At 38.6% G+C, this 19458-nt stretch overlaps 1 protein-coding gene across 1 annotated transcript; it reads right to left on the bottom strand.

Annotated features, from left to right (window-relative positions):
* Positions 1–14958: 14958 nt before the first annotated feature.
* MBL2 (mannose binding lectin 2) lies at positions 14959–18669 on the bottom strand. The gene is given in 5 exon segments (XM_047762290.1): positions 14959–15276; positions 15278–15333; positions 16626–16666; positions 17938–18082; positions 18486–18669. Coding segments are annotated over 5 exon segments (744 nt in total).
* Between the last annotated feature and the right edge of the window lie 789 nt (positions 18670–19458).

Raw genomic sequence — 19458 nt, 5'->3', positions numbered from 1 at the left:
GTGCATTTTCTATTTCTTGCACTCATGACAAACAGGCTACGAGGCTAGGATAGACTGTGTTCTTCATGTGGGTGGCAGGAGTAGAGGATGACAGGTGATGGTCAGAGGGTAACCTGGATTCCAGAACAGGGCTATATCAGCTACTCTTCTCTATATTTCCCTACCCAGAGTTCTGAAGATGTGCTTTCCTCTATATCTTCATTTACCTACATTTTATTATTTTCTATTTGTGCCTCTTGGTATATTAGAAGAAGAGAAAGAGATAACCACTCTATTTTCAGCACTTGAAGTTTTGTATAAAGTCTTCAGATTTTCTGAAATCTAAAAGATTTTTCTTCATTATATACAATGACTTAGTTCATTCAGGATGTTATAACAAAATACCATAGACTGAGTGGATTATAAACAACAGAAATTTATTTCTCATGGTTCTAGAGGCTGGGAGTCCAAGATCATGGTGCCAGTAGATTTAGTGTGATAAAGGCTTCCTGTTTTATACTTCAATTTTTTTAAAATTGTTTCTGATTCTACCAAAATATAATCAGAGGAAATGACCTCCATTATAGTGTTTTATTAAAAAAAACAACCTGAGAATCCTTTTGTAGTCCAGTATAGTAAATTTTGATAAGTATTACACAATCATATGATGTTAAACATTTGTTCAACATTTTCAGTTACATGACTCCACTACTCTGTATCACCAGGAGTTTTAAATTCTTATGGAAATCCTCTGCTTAATCTGCACATTATTTTGTAAGACCGTTCAGGAATGACAAATAATGGCTTCACTCCTCCCTTCTTCACTCAAATGTTTATTCATGTATTTTTTTCCACAAACCTGCGTGAACACTGAGCATCTACCCATGGCCAAGCCCTGCCTTTGGCACTGGAGACATAAGGGTGAGAAAGGACAGTGGTTACAGGATACAGTTGAGTTTCCCATAAGCATGATGAGGGGAAAGGCTTTCCAGGCAGAAGAAACAGCATACACAGAGGATTGGGTGGACCTTTGGGACCCTAGAGGGAAAAATTTAAGTAAAAAAAAAAAAAGCCAAAAGCAGAGCAGAAGGTGTGTGAATTCTTTGTTGTTTTAGTCCTGCCCATCCAGCCCATTCCAGGCATGGTCAAGCTGGCTTCTCTGGTGCAGGTTAGGTTCAATGAGCAGCACAGTTCAGTAATTCAATTATACGTTGTGGTCCCACTAGCCATGGTAGTTACAGGAGGCTCTACATCAGTCTGGGCCACTGTAGAAGAATTTCATCCTGCCAGGATCTGTACTGTTAGGAGATACTGGAGCATTTTATAACAAAAAGTACCGTGTAGTATGAGATCAAGTCTTGTTCTCCTTTATGGGAGATGATAGAGTACGGCATTAAGTAGTTCAGCTGTTCAGGCTTATCTAGGTTTTTTCAGATAGTCAGTGAAAGACTTTCTTTATAGGAAGACTTTTCTTTATATTAAGACAAGGAACGCGTCAGTAGCGATTCAGTGTACCAGATATTCTGGATATACCCTAACTTGCGAATAGAAACATCATATACATCATAGTAAAACACTGGAGAGAGAAAATTTTCAGTGTTTACATGAAAAAGAAAATAGCTTAAAGAACTTAAACATAAGACAAGACACCATAACACTCCTAGAAGAGAACATAGGCAAAACATTCTCTAACATCAACTGTACAAATTTTTTTCTTAGGTCAGTCTTCTAAAGCAATAGAAATAAAAATAAAATAAACCAATGGGACCTAATCAAACTTAAAAGCTTTTGCACAGTAAAGGAAACCATAAAAAAAATGACGACCTATGGAATGGGAGAAAATGGTTTCATATGACGGCCCCCCCCAACAAGGGTTTAATCTCCAAAATATACAAACAACTCATATGACTCAACAGCAAAAAAAACAAGCAATCCGATTGACAAATGGGCAGAAGACCTGAATAGATATTTATCCAAAGAAGATATATGGCTGCAAACAGGCACATGAAAAAATGCTCAACATCACTAATTATTAGAGATATGCAAATCAAAACTACTATGAGGCACCATCTCACACTTGTCAGAATGGCCATCATCAAAAAGTCTACAAGTAACAAATTCTGGAGAGGGTGTGTAGAAAAGGGTACCCTCCTCCACTCTTGATGGGAATACAAATAGGTACAACCACTAAGGGAAACAGTATGGAGGTATCTCAGAAAGCTAAATATAGAACTACCATATGATCCAGAAATCCCAATCCTGGGCATATATCCAGAAAAAACTTTCATTGAAAAAGATACATGCACATCTATGTTCATTGCAGCACTGTTCACAATAGCCAAGACATGGGAACAACCTAAGTGTCCAGTGACAGATGAATGGATTAAGATGTGGTACATATACACAATGGGATACTACTCAACCATAAAAAACAACAAAATAATGCCATTTGCAGTAACATGAATGGAATGAGAGCCTCTCATACTAAGTGAAGTAAGACATTAGGAGAAAGGCAAATACCATATGATCTCACTTATATCTGGAATCTAATGTATGGCACAAATGAACCTATCTACAGAAAAGAAACAAACTCATGGACCTGGAGAACAGACTTGTGGTTGCCAAGAGGGAGGGGGAGGGAAGTTTAGGGTTGCATTTGGAATGGATACGCAATGAAATCTTGCTGTATAGCACAGGTAACTATATCTGATCACTTGATGGAACATGATGGAGGATAATGTGAAAAAAAAAAAAACTTATATGGATGTATAGCTGGGTCACTTTGCTGTGCAGCAGAAACTGACAGAATATTGTAAATCAACTATAATAAAAATTGTTTAAAAAAATAACTGTATGACACTACATTTAAGGCCCAGACATTGTAAGAATAAACAATCCATCAAAACACATGCAAGAAGCTAAAACACATTTAAAAGTACTATGGCTAACTGGAAAAGATTCAAGCTCTCCACAGTGATTTCTATGATTGGGTAAAGAGTCAGGTGGTGTCTCTGTAGGAACACTGGCTTAAGACCAGAGAACTGGCTGATTCCCTGGGAGAAGAAGACACAAGGGATAACGTGGAGAGAGATCATGTTGATGAGCAGGCAAAAGTATACTGCAGGAAGCTGAGGAAATATTGCAGTGTCAGGTGGCCAGTAAAATTGATAACTGAGAGAGAAATCATTTCCATACCAACATTGATGAAGAAGAGAAGAGCCTGCTGGACAGGTTATTATAAAGGTATCTAGACTAAGGAAGCTTCAGTCAAAAGGGCAGATCAACATCTTATAGAGAGAGGAAATAAAATGTCTAAAGTTTGTCAAGAGAAAGAAAAGAGCTTTTCAGGCTATTTACCTGTCAAGATAGACCTTGACTTACTATAAGAGATAAAAAGTCCTGGATCAAATGACCTGACGAACCATGAAAAGAGAGAGCTAGACAACAACAGAAAGTTAATTCAAGATCTCAAATTAAAAAATGAAAAAAAAAATTGTTTTGAGTCAATTTCTGTTCCTAGCACTAAAAGCTCATGGTAATTGAGAGCTCACAAGGTGAATCTCATCATCTCCAGACAAAAGTTTGTAGATCTGAGAAAAAGACTAATAGAAAGAAAAATCTAACTCTACCTTCATGCTTATGGTGATACCAGGGGAACATTTGCAAGAATTTCATCCCTGATCTCTGTTCTTGGGATGGTGTGTTCTTCGTGATGAGAGGGTCTCTGGCCCATCTACTTAGACTTTCTCTTGACTGCCACTTGTTCTCCTACACCTCCTCATCTTCTGTACTTCAATCTGATGTTTCCATGGGTCCAAGTTGAGAGTTACTGGCAAGAAGTTCTCTTCTTATACATCCTCCAGGAAGCCTGAGTGCACCCCTTTAATCTGGCTTCCCATGAAACTTGAGGTCATTGTCTTTATTTTCATCAGATACCTCCCTTAAGAATATGGAGTGATATATCTCCTAGATTCACTTATTTCCACATTACTCTAGTAGTCAAAATGCTGAAATACTCTGAAACGTTCAAGTCTCCTGGTTTATTAATTTTTCTTAAGATATTATTCTACATGTTTAATTTTAGGGTAGAAAACACTTAAGCAAGTGATTTTATTTTCTCAATTTGCATCTTTGTCATAGAATTAATTTCACAATAGACTTAGAAAATAGAAATCATTAAAGTTATTCCCAATATATTTCCCATGTCCTCTTTAGAGAACAGAAACTGGATTTTTATTTGGTAAGTAAGTCCATTATTCCCCAAACAACACAACTTTATGTGTCAACATTTTTGCTCATTGACATGTGAAAAACAAGCAAACTTTCCCCTCTGTTAATGTTTCAAATTACTAATATGAAAATTACCTGGTGGCCTCAATAAATTATAGCTGAATTAAAGTACTGCTAATCTGTGGTGACTGCATAGAGGTGGCAGGTTTGGAGTGGGGATGGACAGATTCATGGCTAACCCCCTCTGACAGTACTAGCCTCCAGCAGGAGATAAACTAAACTGAGCCGCTCAGTCAAGAGGCAGATGAGCTCAGGCTGTGGCTCCTCACCTATAACCTGCCTCAACAACAGATCTGAGATGATAGGGCCCTCAGACTCTTTATTTGGAATTATAGGTGCATCCTAGTACCCCTCCATCTTAATAATCCTGTGTTTAGGCTGCAGCCTCCAGATTGAGATTATCTAGGGCTTCAATCATTTTTGCTGCCCTGCAAATCTGATGGTAGGACTCTTTGGTGTCTGCCAGAATGGGACTTGAGCTGGCAACCACTGACAGCACAATATCTTTCAATTTATGGTCTTTAATGAGGGCCTCAGTTTCTAAACCTGTATGTGGATCCAATAATAGAAATTGCCTACTGGTAATCCTCAGAAGGTTCCAATATGTCTCGCTAGTATCTGGTACTCTGCAAGTGCTCATGAACAGACAATAGTTTATAATAAGAGGTCTTTGAGAGTGAAACACTGAGCCAAACTTCTACAGACAAATAAGGATGGGACAAGTAGCCAGACATTCTCAAACAAAAGAAGCATCGCCAGAGCTAAAACATTCCTTTCTTATGAAATCAGCCAATAAGAAAAGTGAGGAGGAAGGGAGCAAGAGAATTCATGGAGGCAGAATCTGAGGGAGTCAAGATTATACTAGCACACTCCAGACACCATATCTCTATCTTACATTTCACAGTTAGATATCACCCCTTTAGGTCTATAGCTGGAAGGAAGCCTTTTTCCACCACACCTTCTCCTCCACTACTCCTTCCAGGGAAAATATGTCTAATGATTCCATTTCACAAAGATGGTCCACACATTCATTTCTGATGGGGACATGAAAACAAGTGGATGAGGAGTTCCCATCATGGCCCATCAGTTAATGAACCCAATTAGGATCCATGAAGATGCAGGTTCGATCCCTGGCCTCACTCAGTGGGTTAAGGATCTGGCATTGCTGTGCATTGTGGTATAGGTCACAGAGGCAGCTCGGATCTGGCATTACCATGGCTGTGGTGGAGGCTAGCAGCTGTAGCTCTGATTTGACCCCTAGCCTGGGAACCTCCATATGCCATGGGTATGGCCCTAAAGATGCAAAAAAAAAAAAAAAAAAGAAAGAAAGAAAGAAAAAGAGAACAAATGGATGAGACATTATGTATACTTAGGGGCCATGGATTGGATGAGTTGCATCACTTTTTCTGACACTGGCATTTCTAGTAATAGATCATGTATTCTTAACCAGTCTGCCAAGACAGCCAGGGATTATTGTTTCTTAAAATCTCAGAAAGAATTGGTACTGGTTTAAAGTACTATTTGAGCCATAGTGTACATAATGGTATCATACAGAGAATTTCGTGGTTTGGAGCGCAGTGAGTGAAATGAAGGATCTTTAGAGGGGTGCTGGGTCAAGGGTAAATTTTTCTTTATTCAGATGAGCTATCTCATTACCATATTTACACTCACTGAGAATAATAAAGTAAAGAAAGAAAGAAAATTTGCCATGAAAAGAAAAAAAGAAACATAGAAAACTGATAAAGCAAGTTGGGTCAAAGAGAGATATCCTTGAGTCCCTCAGAGGAGGTGACAACTAGCACATACGTAACCGGTTTAGTCCTAAAAGGAAACACAGACAGTTCATCAGTGGTGAGAGGAGGAGGCCAGAGATTATGATCATCAGTGAAAATTGCCAGGGATCTGTGATTATTTTTTTAATTTTTTTCAATTTTGTGGTAAAAGAAGAAGCAAGATCCTTAGATACAACCAGAGGTAGGAAAGAAAGAGTGGGAGGGTTAAGAAAAGAGAAAATGGCTTAAAGATCTTATTTGGGGGTATGAGAGAGTAATTGGAGATAAATGCAGGAAGATAATTGGGTGGCACCTAGAACTTACTCTGTGTCTGAGATCATAGACTTATAGGGAGAAGGTTATCATGGTTGTATATTTTCTAGAGCTACAGGCAGCTCTCCAAGTACGGTAGGGAGAAGATGGAGAGTAGAATTTAAACATGATTGAGATTTTTTTCCAGAACATTTAGTGGAGGGGAGTGTGATGCGGCATCAATAAAGGAATTGGAAATTGCAAAAGAGTGCTTATAATGATTAACCTTGCTATCTAAACTGTGTAGGAGGGAAATGAGGCTGTGAGGACAGTGAGGGGCAGAGAAAAAATGGTAGAATCAAGGATTATGTGATTTCTGGAAGTCCAAAACTGTGGTACTCAGAGAGTGGAATGATTGAAATTCAACCTACTGAGAGGTATATTGATGGTATTAACAATTCTGGGAGTGACCTGGGCAGTGTGTGCTGAAGTTGGAAGGAGAACAAAATCCTGGGAATGTAAAGAGTCAAAGAATTAAGGGAGAGAATTGTCTATACGGATATTGAAATAACCCAGAATTACAACAGACATTTTAATGAAGTACAAAATATTTAAGGATGCTTTCTAGGCCTTGCTGCCTATAGGCCATAAGGGTTTACCACTGACAAACAAACATAGGAATGCCAGCTGGAGTATTCTCTCCTCAACTCCCTCAAACCAGACCCTTTTCCCTAAGGCCTGAGGTCCCAGAGGACTGACTAGGCAGATCAAGTGGGACTGACAGAAATTTCCTCCCAGGACAGAAGCATGCTACCCAGTGAGCCAGCCAAAAACCCTGCCCAGGGGCTGGCATCCAACCCAGGTGGAGAGAATGGCAGGCAACCACTGCCTGCACTCTACCCCCCTCCATAGCAATGGTTCTCATGTTATATGGTCATGTCAAGAATATGGAGAAGCACTATCAGCCTTCTACAAAGGTGGGATTATCATTTATTTTCCAAAAAAGAAATCATGACTATGAAAATAACTAAAAATAATATTAATACATACATGTGGTGAGAACCAAATTTTATCCATTTAGAGACTATCAACACAATTGCTTGGGCTGCCTAGTTAATATGTCTTGTGTGGAGCTGGAAGTAAAATTATCCCCATTGATATGCATTTAAACTTCTCAAAAATGTACCACTGCCTAGAAAGTCCATTGCTACAGTAGTTCCTTTAGCAATTCACCCCAGTGTGTTTCATTGCCAATCTCTTATTCAAGTCAGTTAAGTGCAATGAAGCTCTTCTGCCAAGCTCATTTAAATGCTCAGCAAGGGAGTTCCTGTTCTGTCTCAGTAGGAATGAAGCCAACTAGTATCCATGAATGATGCTACAATGAATATTACAGATATCTTTTTAAGTGTGGATGTCTTTTCAAGTTAGTGTTTTCATTTTCTTTGGATAAATATCCAGAATTCGGATAGTTGGATCATACGGTGGTTCTATGATTAATTTCTTGAGAAACCTCCATCTGTTTCCCATAGTGGGTACATCAATTGTACATTCCCACCAACAGTGTACAAGTGTTCCCTTTTCTCCACCTATTCATCAAGCTTATTATCTTTCAGCCTTTTGATAATAGCTATTCCAATAGGTATAGGATATCTCATTGATGTGCATTTTGCTGATGATTAAAGATGTTGAACATTTTTTCATACCACTGATCTATACACTTGAAAGGATTAAGATAATCAATTTTAAGCCATGTGTTTTTATTACAATTTTATAACAAGATACCAAAAAAACCCTGAGAGGCTATTATCAAGAAAGTACATCTCAAAACAAGAAGTAAATTGCAATGACTTTCTTAAAAAAATACATGTTGGTTCCTATTAGGGGTGTGGGGGGGGCTTCTAAGGATTTCACTTCTAAGTCACTTCTGTATCTATTTGTGCAGACCTAGCTCTTTCACATCTTGACTATTACTTAGGGACAAAGGATAGCTCCTAGACTTCTGTAGGGGTAGAGGATAACTCCTAGACTTCTGTGTGGATGGCTATCAGGTCTTCTTCCACTGCTGAAAACTGCTTATTCCTGACCAGATGGCATGTTGTATTTCCTTATCTTTTGCCCCTCAAAGTGGAGCCAGGGCTAAATGTGGCCTTAGTAGTCCTGTGAGTTGGACTAAGATGATCCCCAGAGTGCACCTTGCACTCATCAATCTTTTATAAATATTTACATGTCATTCAGTATTCTGATATTGTGCAACTAAGACCAGATTTTTTTAAAAAATGAATGATAATACTGTAATCAAAGATCCTTCAATAAATTTAATTTTTTAAAAAAGTAAATTAAATGCTGAAATTTGGCTTGACTATAATCATAAATAATAATTTTGGATTTCAAAACTTAAGTTTATTAGGTACTGTGATGACTTATGTTGTATAAAGCTATAAATTTTAGTTCTTACAAATTCAAAAAAAAATCATTATTTTCTGATGAAATTGCTCCATAACCTCTTGTATTCATTGGTTTTCCATGTAGGATTTTGATTGAAACAAAGTAATTTTTAGTTTTGCTAAATATTGTAAAGTAAATAGGCAAAGAGTTCATTGTACTGGGATGGCTCTGATGCTACTACAGCCTACATAAGCAAACAGAAACCTAAGCCAAGGTCACTGCGCTTGAATCTGAGAAAACAAAACTTAAGAACCACCAATGACAAACAGCCAATTAGGCTTTCCCAAATAAAGCAACTGCTTAGGTTATAGCCAGTCAAATGCTTTATTTGCTTTGCTTCCACATCTTTGCTATAAAAGCCTTTCCCCTATCTTCTGTCAGCTGAGCACTCCTAACAACTTTTGATCTGGTGCTACCCTGTTCAGATCAATGTTTGCTCTGATAAACTCATAAAATTTAATTTGTCTCAGGTTACTTTCAGCAGCTTAAACATCCACTGTTCTATCTCAGTCATATATAAAATGCTTCAGTCAATGTCAGGATGCTCATCACCCAGAGGGCAGAACACCCTAATGCCCACATTGTCAGTGCCTGAGTGCTCTGGACTGGACTGAAAAGTGTGGCCTGGCTCTATAGCTACTGGGATATTTGGTGATTTCACTCTAAAATCTCCTTTCTAATGTTGCTGTTTCAGAAGCAGAAAAGGGAGATTTATAATATACAAGAAGTTTCAACTGGACCATTTTTTTGGCAAATGTAAGGAGAGATTGTGTGTGTGTGCACGCTCGCATGCACATTTGTATCCATTTTAAGCCCCCACCCTACAAGTTCTTCTTCATTAATGATTATAATGGGTACATCTGAGGCTTTGATAATGCACAGCTATAAGAAGGCAAATTTGGGGAAATCCCACAGCAGGAACTTGTAGGTCCTTTCCCCCCAGGGCTCTGGAAACACTGGTTCAGAAGCTTCCCCAGCGGCAGTGAGGGAGTTCATGTCCCTGATAGTAGTTGTCCAGCAGATACCAACACGGGGTCAAGGGAGCTTCCCCAAGTAAGGTTTTCCATGGGTCTAGAGCATTATGGAAGGGAAGGAAGGAGCAGTATCTCCCAGGTACCAGGCTGCAGTAGCTGTGGGACCCGCCAGGTGGGAAGTTAGAGAAAAGTGGATTGTTGTATCCTCATTGCATCTAAGGATGAGGCTATGAACTCTATCAGGATGGTTTCTCCATGTGTTGTGTGAGACAACCTGAATATTAGAGGGGGCTGCTCATGGAAAGACCTCATGCCACCACACTAGAAAGAGAAACTGAGGAGATTTTAAATATGAGTGAAGGGTTGTGTGGGAGGGTGTGGTCACAGGAAATAAAGCCTAGGATCTCAGGAGCTAATGTTTTTACCTTTTCTCAAATGTTGCAGCATCCCAAAAGCCTCTCACCTAGAGAAAAGGCAGTATATGAAGCTGATTTTTCCCTGAGATTATAGGACCTCTGATAAAAATGACCAAAAAATGAGAAATTTTCCCCAAATGGATTGAAAGTCAGGGTGAGGCCAAAGCACTGTCATTGACCTGGTGCCACCATGGTGAAAATGAGTTTGAGAGGGTTTTTCTTTTCTGTTTTTCATGTTTCATCCTCCAGTTGCTGCTTCCATGTGGAGTTGTTTCATACTCATGGATGTGGCTTGTGGCCTTTTCATGTTTTTCTTTTTTCTTTTTCTTTTTTTTTTTTTTTTTTTGTCTTTTATCTTTTCGGGCTGCACCCGTGGCACATGGAGGTTCCCAGGCCAGGGGTCTAATTGGAGCTGTAGCTGCTGGCCTACTCCAGAGCCACAGCAATGCCAGATCCAAGCTCATAGCTCATGGCAACACCAGATCCTCAACTCACTGAGTGAGGCCAGGGATTGAACCCACAGCCTCATGGTTGCTAGTCGGATTCGTTTCTACTGTGCCATGACAGGAACTCCCTTCATATATTATTCTAACCCCTTAAAACATGGAATATTGGAGCAAGGTGGGAGGGTGGGGTCGGAGTGTCATGACTTCTGGCTTGCAGGGGCTAGAGGAGCCGTGTGCACTTAAAGGTCAGCTGGTCTAGCTGAGCTGTGGAAGAAGGATTCAGGCTGTACAAGATGTGAGTGACACTCTTCTGTCTCAGCCTGAGCAGAATCAGAAAACGAAAAATGATTTCATTGGGAAGAATTATTTAAATATTTCAGTCTTTGATTACTACAGGGGTGTAAGGACTTAATCTTTAGACAGTTTGTCTAGTGAAATTACTTTCCTGAAAAGTCTAAGAAAAGTTATTCATTTTAAATTTGTTTGGCTTTTTGTTGTTGTTGTGAAAATGGAAGTATGACTTTCAAAACATTTATATGTTGGAGCTGGAAATAGAAGTTTGAATGTATTATTTTTTATATTATCAAAATTCTATCTTTCCTGTTAATGTAATAAAAAAAAAAGAGGCATTGGGCAGAAAGAATATGGTTACTAGAGGTTGTCTCAGTTGTATTCTTTTTTTTTTTTTCCTTTGGCCATGCCCACACCATGTAGAAGTTCCTAGGCTGGGAATTAAGCCCATGCCACAGCAGCAACCCAAGCCACTGCAGTGACAATGTTGGATCCTTAACCCACTGTGCCTCAAGAGAACTCCTTTCTCAGATATATTTTTAACAAAAATTTTTAAAGATTGAATTTGGGAATTAAGTGTATAATAAGGCTTCTACTTAGAGGTAGAGTAGTATAGGAAGACAATGCTCCCACTATAATAATTAGAAAAATCCATAAAGAATACTGAAAGTTATATTTTCACCTATCAAAGTACTATAAAGCACTGAAAATCAGGGAAACAATTCTAGATTATGAGTAGTACTTCCAAATGCAGCTGGTTATGGCTGGTTATTTGTTCCTTTGGTGCGTTGCCAATTCTGGTAGGGGCTACAATTGGCCTCAGTGCAGCAGTGGGAACATAGTGGAGGGAAGAGAAAACAGCAAAATGTTTGCAGTCACTAGAGAAGGCATGGCAAAAACTTGAAAGGAAGTTCTTTACACTGAAAGAAAATTTCCCTGAGTGGAAGAACTGAGCTGAAAAAAGGATAACAAGCTCTAGAAAGTGTATAGCTAAATTATTGTCTATACAGAAATGATGATAATAATTTATTGTGGAATTTATGCATATACAACAACATATAAAGCACTAGGAGAGCAGGTGGACTGAAACTCTAGTGAGATTTGTGCAATGCCTGGGAAATAATCAAATATTAATTTAAGAAAACACTATAATAGGACAATGGCATGTATTGTAATCTACAGGAAAACACTAAAACAGTAAATTTCAAGTGTTTGACTAAATACTAAATAGAGGCGATAAAATGGAAATAAATATAAATAATCCAAAATAAGGCAGGAAAGAAGGAATAAGGAGACAAAGAACAGATGGAATTGATTTAAAAAATTTAAAATCTATATTTGAAATTAAATATATATGAACTAAACTCTTCAACAGAAGTCTAGCTCAAGATCACATTTACCACTAAATCATAGAGCTGTAAATCTGGTTTAGATTGTCACATTGGCTATTCAGAAACAGCCAGCCATATGTTACTAAAGGAGACACATTCTGAATATAAGAACAGAAATGGGTGAATATAAAATTGACCCATGATGGAAAAGTATATAGCATGCAAGCACTAAATGAAGGAAAGCTAGTCATGTGAATTACCATTAGGCAAGGAACACTTTAATGAAAGAAAATTACTAGAAATAAAGAAGGCTATTTCATTATAAAAAAGGATTAAAATGGAAAATTATGAGTCCTAAATTTGTAGGTGAGTATTAATATGGCTTCAACATAGAGAGAAGAAAAATAGAATGTATATATATGTGTGACTGGGTCTCTTGTGTGTACAGTAGAAAACTGACAGAACTCTGTAAGCCAGTTATAATGGAAAAAATAAAAATCATTTTAAAAATGATAGAACTAAAATGAGAAACAAATACATGATCACAGTTGGATATTCTAATATGGGTTTTTTAAAATATGGGATTTTAAAAGGCAAAATATTAATAAGCATATAGAAGTTATAAGTGGCAAGATTAATATCCTGGCCTAATATTATCAACTGAAGAAAACAAATTGTTTCACGTGCACATACTACATCTACCATTCTTAGCTCTAAGCCATAAAAGAAACTCTTAATGATTTTCAAAGGATTGAATTTATGCAAAGTGTATTCCTGGCCACAGTAGAATAAAAATGTAAATCATTTACACAAAGATAACTTTTTAAAATTACCAATTATTGGGGAATTAAACAACATACTTATAAATAAACCATGAGTTGAAGTCATTACAGTGAGTCAAAGAAGAAATTACAATGAAAATGATAAAGTACTTTGAATATTTTGCCAAAAGCTATATATCAAAACCTAAGAACTGTAGCTGAAGTAGTCCTTTGATGAAAATTTATAACTTTAAATGAACATATTAGAAAAGAGGAAACATGGAAAATAATTCTCTAATGCTAATTAAACAAATTCAGAAAAAGAAGAGTATATTTAATACAAAGAAGAGGGATCACAAATGAAATGGTAAGTTATGAACATATATTAATTAAATTGATTATAGAGGTTAATAGAGAAAAGAAATGCCAAAAAATGCAGCTTTTGGGAAAAAAAAATTAATAAAATTAACAGACCCCTAGAAAGACTTATCAAGAAAAAAAGAGAAAGTACCATGAAAGTTGCAATGGAGACATCACTGCAGATCCTATGTATATTAAAAGCAAATAGGAAGATGATGGGAACAACATTATGCCAATACAGTCAACAGTTCAAATGAAATGGACGAATTCATTGAAAAAGCACAACTTGCCAAAGCTGCAAAAAAAGACATAGAAAACATAAATAGATCTAAATCTTAAGGAAATTAAATATGAAATTAAAAACCCAAAGGAATGGCAAATTAAAAAAAAAAACTGAAAATATCAACTCTTTTGCAAGGATGAAGAGCAACTAGAACTGACACACATTGCTGGTGGAACTGTGAATTCATATGATCACTTTGGAAAACTGACAGGGATATACTCAAGCTAGAGACATGCTTACCCCATAATTCACCAATTCTACTCCTGGGTAGTTAGCCAAGAGACATCAGTGCATGTATATACCAGAAGATAAGTACAGAAAATTCAAGGTTTTTTTCCTTAATGGTCAAAATTAGAAACCATATAAGTGTCTATTAACAATAGAATGAATACACCGAGATATATTCATATAGTGTAATTCTATATGACAATGAAAATGAAACATCCACTGTTACATGTTAACAACATGAATGAATCCCACAGACTTAAATTTGAGAAAAATAAGCAAGACCCAAAACTGTATGTATAGTATGATTGCATGTATATGAAGTTCATGAGCCCAAAATTGATGTATGGTAATAGATCTCAGAATGCCATTTACTTTTAGGAATATCAACTGGAAAGGGTTATGAAGGAGCTTTTAAGATACTAGAGATGTTCTGTATCTTGATCTGGCAGGTGGTTACATGGGTGTATATATATGAGAATTCATTAATCCATTCACTTGATCTTTATATTCTTTACCTAGTATAGCAGTTAATTAAAAAGAATATAAAATACAGTTCAGAAAGAAAGCAACAAAATAGATCCTATTAATAACTGAGACTGGCAGAAGAGCTGTGGAATTAGGCTGGGAGTATGCCATTTAGGGGAGCCCTCACCCCAAAGAGAAAGAAAGGCACACAGGTGTTTAGAGAAAATGGAAAAATAAATTTATTTTTTTTGTACCTTAGATAACACTAATCAAACAAAAATAAACGGCCTAATTAACTTAGGTAATTAATGTACTATACATAATGTAGGGTCTGACTCACAGTAAACATTTAAAAGTGTATTATTAGTACCACTACTGCTGCTGCTGCTGCTGCTACTGCTACTGTTATTATTATTGTGTTGTTATTTGTTGTTAGGGATTATTATTAGTAATTGGGTCTGAAGCAGAATCTCTTATACCACTATTAGTCTCTTCTCATTTCTTACTTCCATATCTCACCATTTAATCCATTCTTCTCATTTTCTCTGACTCCCCACAAAGGGGAGTTGGGAATATGGGATATTGATATAGATTCATTTTTCAAACCACACTGTTTGTCCACAAGGTGAGTAAGAAGGACAGGAGGGTCTGAGGGTCATGCTCCCTCAGGCAGGGAACTCACAGACAGCTAAAAGCTGGGAGGAACAGAAGATGTCATTCCACTTGCCATCCTTCAGGATTTCCACACAGTGTTCCGCAGAATCAGCATTGTTGGGCTCACCGTCATTCCAATTTTGGTACGTCACCGTTTTTCCTGTCAGATCCACAAACTGGCCTTCAATGTACTCATCTGTGATGCCCAGGAAGGCCTCAGTTCCAGCTAACTCCTGGATGGCCTGGTTTTCTCTAGAATTCGTAGGCGTGGCCACAGAGGCCTGGAACTGGGCACACAGAGCCTTCACTCCATTAAAGGACATCTTTTTTACCATTGGTCAAATAGAGCTTCTTCCCAACTTGTTTTCCCTGAGAGAAGATAAGCCCTAAAACAGGAAAATGTGAATGACAATGGCTCATCTTTAATCTCAGCCCCAAATGTTTTTCTGGATAAAGGCTTCTAGAGTAGAGCTGCCACATAAAATACAGTACGTCCAGTTACATTTAAATTTCAAATTTTATTTCTTTTTAATATCAGTATCTCACATGCAGGTTTTTTTTTTTCTTTTTCTTTTTTAGGGCTGTACCCCTGGCATATGGAAGTTCCCAGGCTAGGGGTCAAATCGGAGCTACAGCTGCCAGCCTATGCCATAGCCACAGCAACGCCGGGATCCAAGTCACATCTGCAACCTACACCACAGTTTGAGGCAACCCACTGAGTAAGTCAGAAATGAAACCTGCATCTTCATGGATACTAGTCCAACCCTTAACACTGTGAGCCACAACAGGAACTCCTCACATGAAATTTTTAGGACCTACTTGTACTAAAAAAAGTTACTTGTTTACTTGAAATTCAAATTTAACTGGATGTCCTATCTTTTTCTTTGTTAAATCTGGCAGCCAGGAGTTCCCATCATGGCTCAGTAGAAACACATCCGACTAGGAGCCATGAGGTTGCAGGTTCCATTCCTGGCCTTGCTCAGTGGGTTAAAGATCTGGTGTCGCCTTGAGCTGTGGTGTACGTCGCAGTCGCGGCTTGGATCTGGTGTTGCTGTGGCTTTGGTGTAGACTGGCAGCAACGGCTCCGATTAGACCCCCTAGCCTGGGAACCTCCATATGTCGTGGTGAGCCCCTCAAAAAATTAAAAAAAAAAAATCTGGCAGCCTTAATCTGAAAAGACAGATTGAAACAAAGGTCCTTGTCTTTTGGGACCAGAGTTCTGGAATACATACAGTTTAGAATTCTAAGTTTTATCCTGAGATTTACTTGAAAATAAATTAAGATGTCTGAGAATATTTGTCCTAGGCCAGGGGAAGAAATAGATTAAGTCCCATTATCAGTTCTCAGCAACAGCATAACAAAGGGAAAAAGGCATAGGTCACATTTTCAGTGATGTATATGTACACTTATTGTAAAGAAATAGGATAAGGGTCTCTGGTGTCAGACTGACTTTGATTTATAAACTACCTCTGCCACTTACTAGCTCGGTGCACTTGAGCAAATTGTGTAATTTCCTGTGGCCTTGTTTTCTACCAAAATGTTGTGAAGATTTCATGAAATCGGAATATGAGAATCACCCATCCAGGTGCTAGAAAATTGAATGTATTTAATAAATATTTGTTGCTTTCCACTTTCCCAAACCTCAAACTGCCTGAAAAGTAAGAAAAAAAAGGCTTACACTTTTTGACATTGTCCAATTCTGATCTCAGATCTGCCAGGCTATTACCTAGAAAATTAAAACAAAGTGAAAGAACATTGTTGTGAAGGCATCTCAGAAGTACAAGAGGGTAGGGTATCTTTTCAAACTAAGAGAAACTAATTCTTTTAAAATATTTGCTCTTTGAAGGAAAACAAAAAGTATCAACAAGCAAAAAAGAAGGAACAGTCTTTCGACTCAGCCCAAAATATCACTCTTCATCTGTTGACTGTGTCTAAAGGTACTTTATACATACATACACTTCCTGATAACCTAGTATGATAGCACTCCATAGACCAAGCTTTTCACTCTTTTTTTTCCCCCAAATAGCTCTATTGTGGATAAAACTATGGAATAAAATAATTGAGGAATTCTTCTGAGCTGGCGAATATTGACTAAAAAGATTTCAAGGTTTTGTCTTTGAGGAAGTTTCGTTTTCCATTTTTGTTTTTTTTTCCCCTAAATTTATTCTGTTCATCAGTAAACCAAGATTGTTATGCATTGTCCATTATCCAAGGGGGGAGGGTATGAGGCAAGCCATCTGTAGTAGTGGCAAAAATGACCTCAATATGGTACAGCTTCTCTCATCAAGAAGTGGAGTCTCTTTCTAAACTCCTTGAATCTGAGCTGGCCTTGTGACATATTCTGAGCACAAGCAATAATGTACATGTTCTAAGCTTTTAAGAGGTCTTAAACCTTCCTCTCTTTCCTCTCTTGGGAATCTTATAAGCACCTCTGCGTGAATAAGGACAGGTGAGTCTGTTGGAAGAACCCATGGCTCAACTACCCTCTCACTTCAGCTGATAGACAAATAACTGTCAGACAACATTAGTGAGACCACTGGTCATCAGGTAACCATAGACACCTGAGTGAATTCAGCTAAGCCCAGCAGAGGAATCACTTGGCTGATCTACAGAATTGTGATTTAAATAAATGACTGTGTTTTGTTTGTGTCTCATAGGTGAAAAATAACTGACATACCATGGATGTGAAAACAGGTGTAATAAGCCCAACACATACGTAGTCTCCTTTCCCTCTTTGAACTGGAACCTCACATTGAATTGTCTCAGCTAAAGAGCCAGGGCTCAGCACCTCTCAGAAGCACCTGAAGGGTTTGTGAGTCTGTACTCAGGTATTGATAGGAATCCCCTGAGGCTCTATGTAACCTAGAAATTTAGCAGAGACTGAGGCTACTAGATTAAGAAGCAGAGTGGGGGATCTTCTCAAGAAGCAGCAGGAGAAGGGGCATCTCCCACATTGTACCCAGAGTGCCTGGACCCTGGGGGCCTTCAGCCTAGACCGTGCCAAGGTAAACTCCTTACCCGGATCAATTCCAGAGTCTCCTTTTTGGCCCTTTAGTCCTGGCAACCCAGGAATTCCTGGGCTCCCTTGAGACCCCACCATTCCAGGGGGGCCCTGCAAACCTATGAGTCCTTGTCCTGTTGGAGGGCAAAGGAAATATGATTCAATATTTGTGTTACAGCTCTATTTCTCCAAATGCTTGATACCCAATCCCTTCCCAGGCGAAAGGAAAGAGGACATTGATCCAGTGCTAATTTTTCTAAGCCACTGCTTACAATGACTGTAAAAAAGCCTCCTGTGCTGTATAGGGTTGTCTACCTTGAGGGTCAACTCCCTGAACCAGTGGGACAACCAAGTGTCCCCAATTCCTGTGTGGGTGTCTGGAATGCCAGAGAGTCAGAGCTGTGTCTCTGTTTTGAATTATAGTATGTAGTTAAGAGATATACAAGCTACATGACTATGGCATCACCCTTCTCATATCTCTAGGCAGTTTCCTAGGAAAGATAAAGTGTCACGGAGACAGAACAGCCCAAACTGTACCTGGTTCTCCCTTTTCTCCCTTGGCACCGTCATGCCCATCTTTGCCTGGGAGGCCATTGATTCCTGGAGAGTCGCAGGCAATCACAAGGCAGGTATTTTGCATGTTCTCACAGTTTTCTGTTTCTGTGTGAGATGCAGTCATCACAATCAAGAGAAGGAGATGGAGCGATGGAAACAGGGACATGGTCCTCACCTTGGTGTAGGAAAAGTCAAGCAACATGATCTCATCTTATTCAATTAATCAACATGTATTTACCAAACAGGCCTTCTTTCCTATAACCTATATGAAGCACGGGTGATACAGAGATAGATGACCTATTCCTGGCCACAAGACTCGGGATTTGGAAAAGTAAATGTGATGGTGTGTGATTAATATTGAACAAAGGTAGGCACAACAATTTGCATTGTTGTGGGGAAGGAGATCACCAGTGCCTGGGCCTCTGGTTTAATAGATTAAATGCAAATGGATCTTTCTCATACACTTCTCCCCTTTGGGTCCAGCTGCATCCCATCCTCATACCTGGATGATTGCCCTCAGAGCCAGTTAACCAGCATGTACTCAGTGGCAGGCACTAAGCTGCAGACTAATGATCCAGGGGGGAGGAATCACTACTAGTTACTAATCAGCCAGAATTAACTTAAATTTGCTTCCTTTGATGTTTTATTTCCCACTGCAAGAGAGACTTGCCGGGAGAATAAGTTTCTCTTGGCCCTGGAAGGGTGCCTGATACCTCTCTACTTCCTAGCAGGTATTCTGTATGTTCTAGGAGTTAAAGCCACTGGCAATTATACCACCTTCCCTGAATACCCTTCTCATTTTTCAATCTTAATATTTCATCTGTCCTTCAAAGTTCTTGTCCATCTGCCCCTTCCCAGGAAACCTCAGCAGCCCAGCTTTGAGGATCTAGTCCTTCTTGGCTCTCTTTGAAAACAGAGGCACAGTCCCATTTGAAAAGGGTCAGGTGAACCCAGG

Source organism: Phacochoerus africanus, chromosome 15 (genome assembly GCF_016906955.1).
Source record: "Phacochoerus africanus isolate WHEZ1 chromosome 15, ROS_Pafr_v1, whole genome shotgun sequence".
Taxonomy (NCBI): domain Eukaryota; kingdom Metazoa; phylum Chordata; class Mammalia; order Artiodactyla; family Suidae; genus Phacochoerus; species Phacochoerus africanus.
This window is presented reverse-complemented; position numbering and strand designations above follow the sequence as displayed.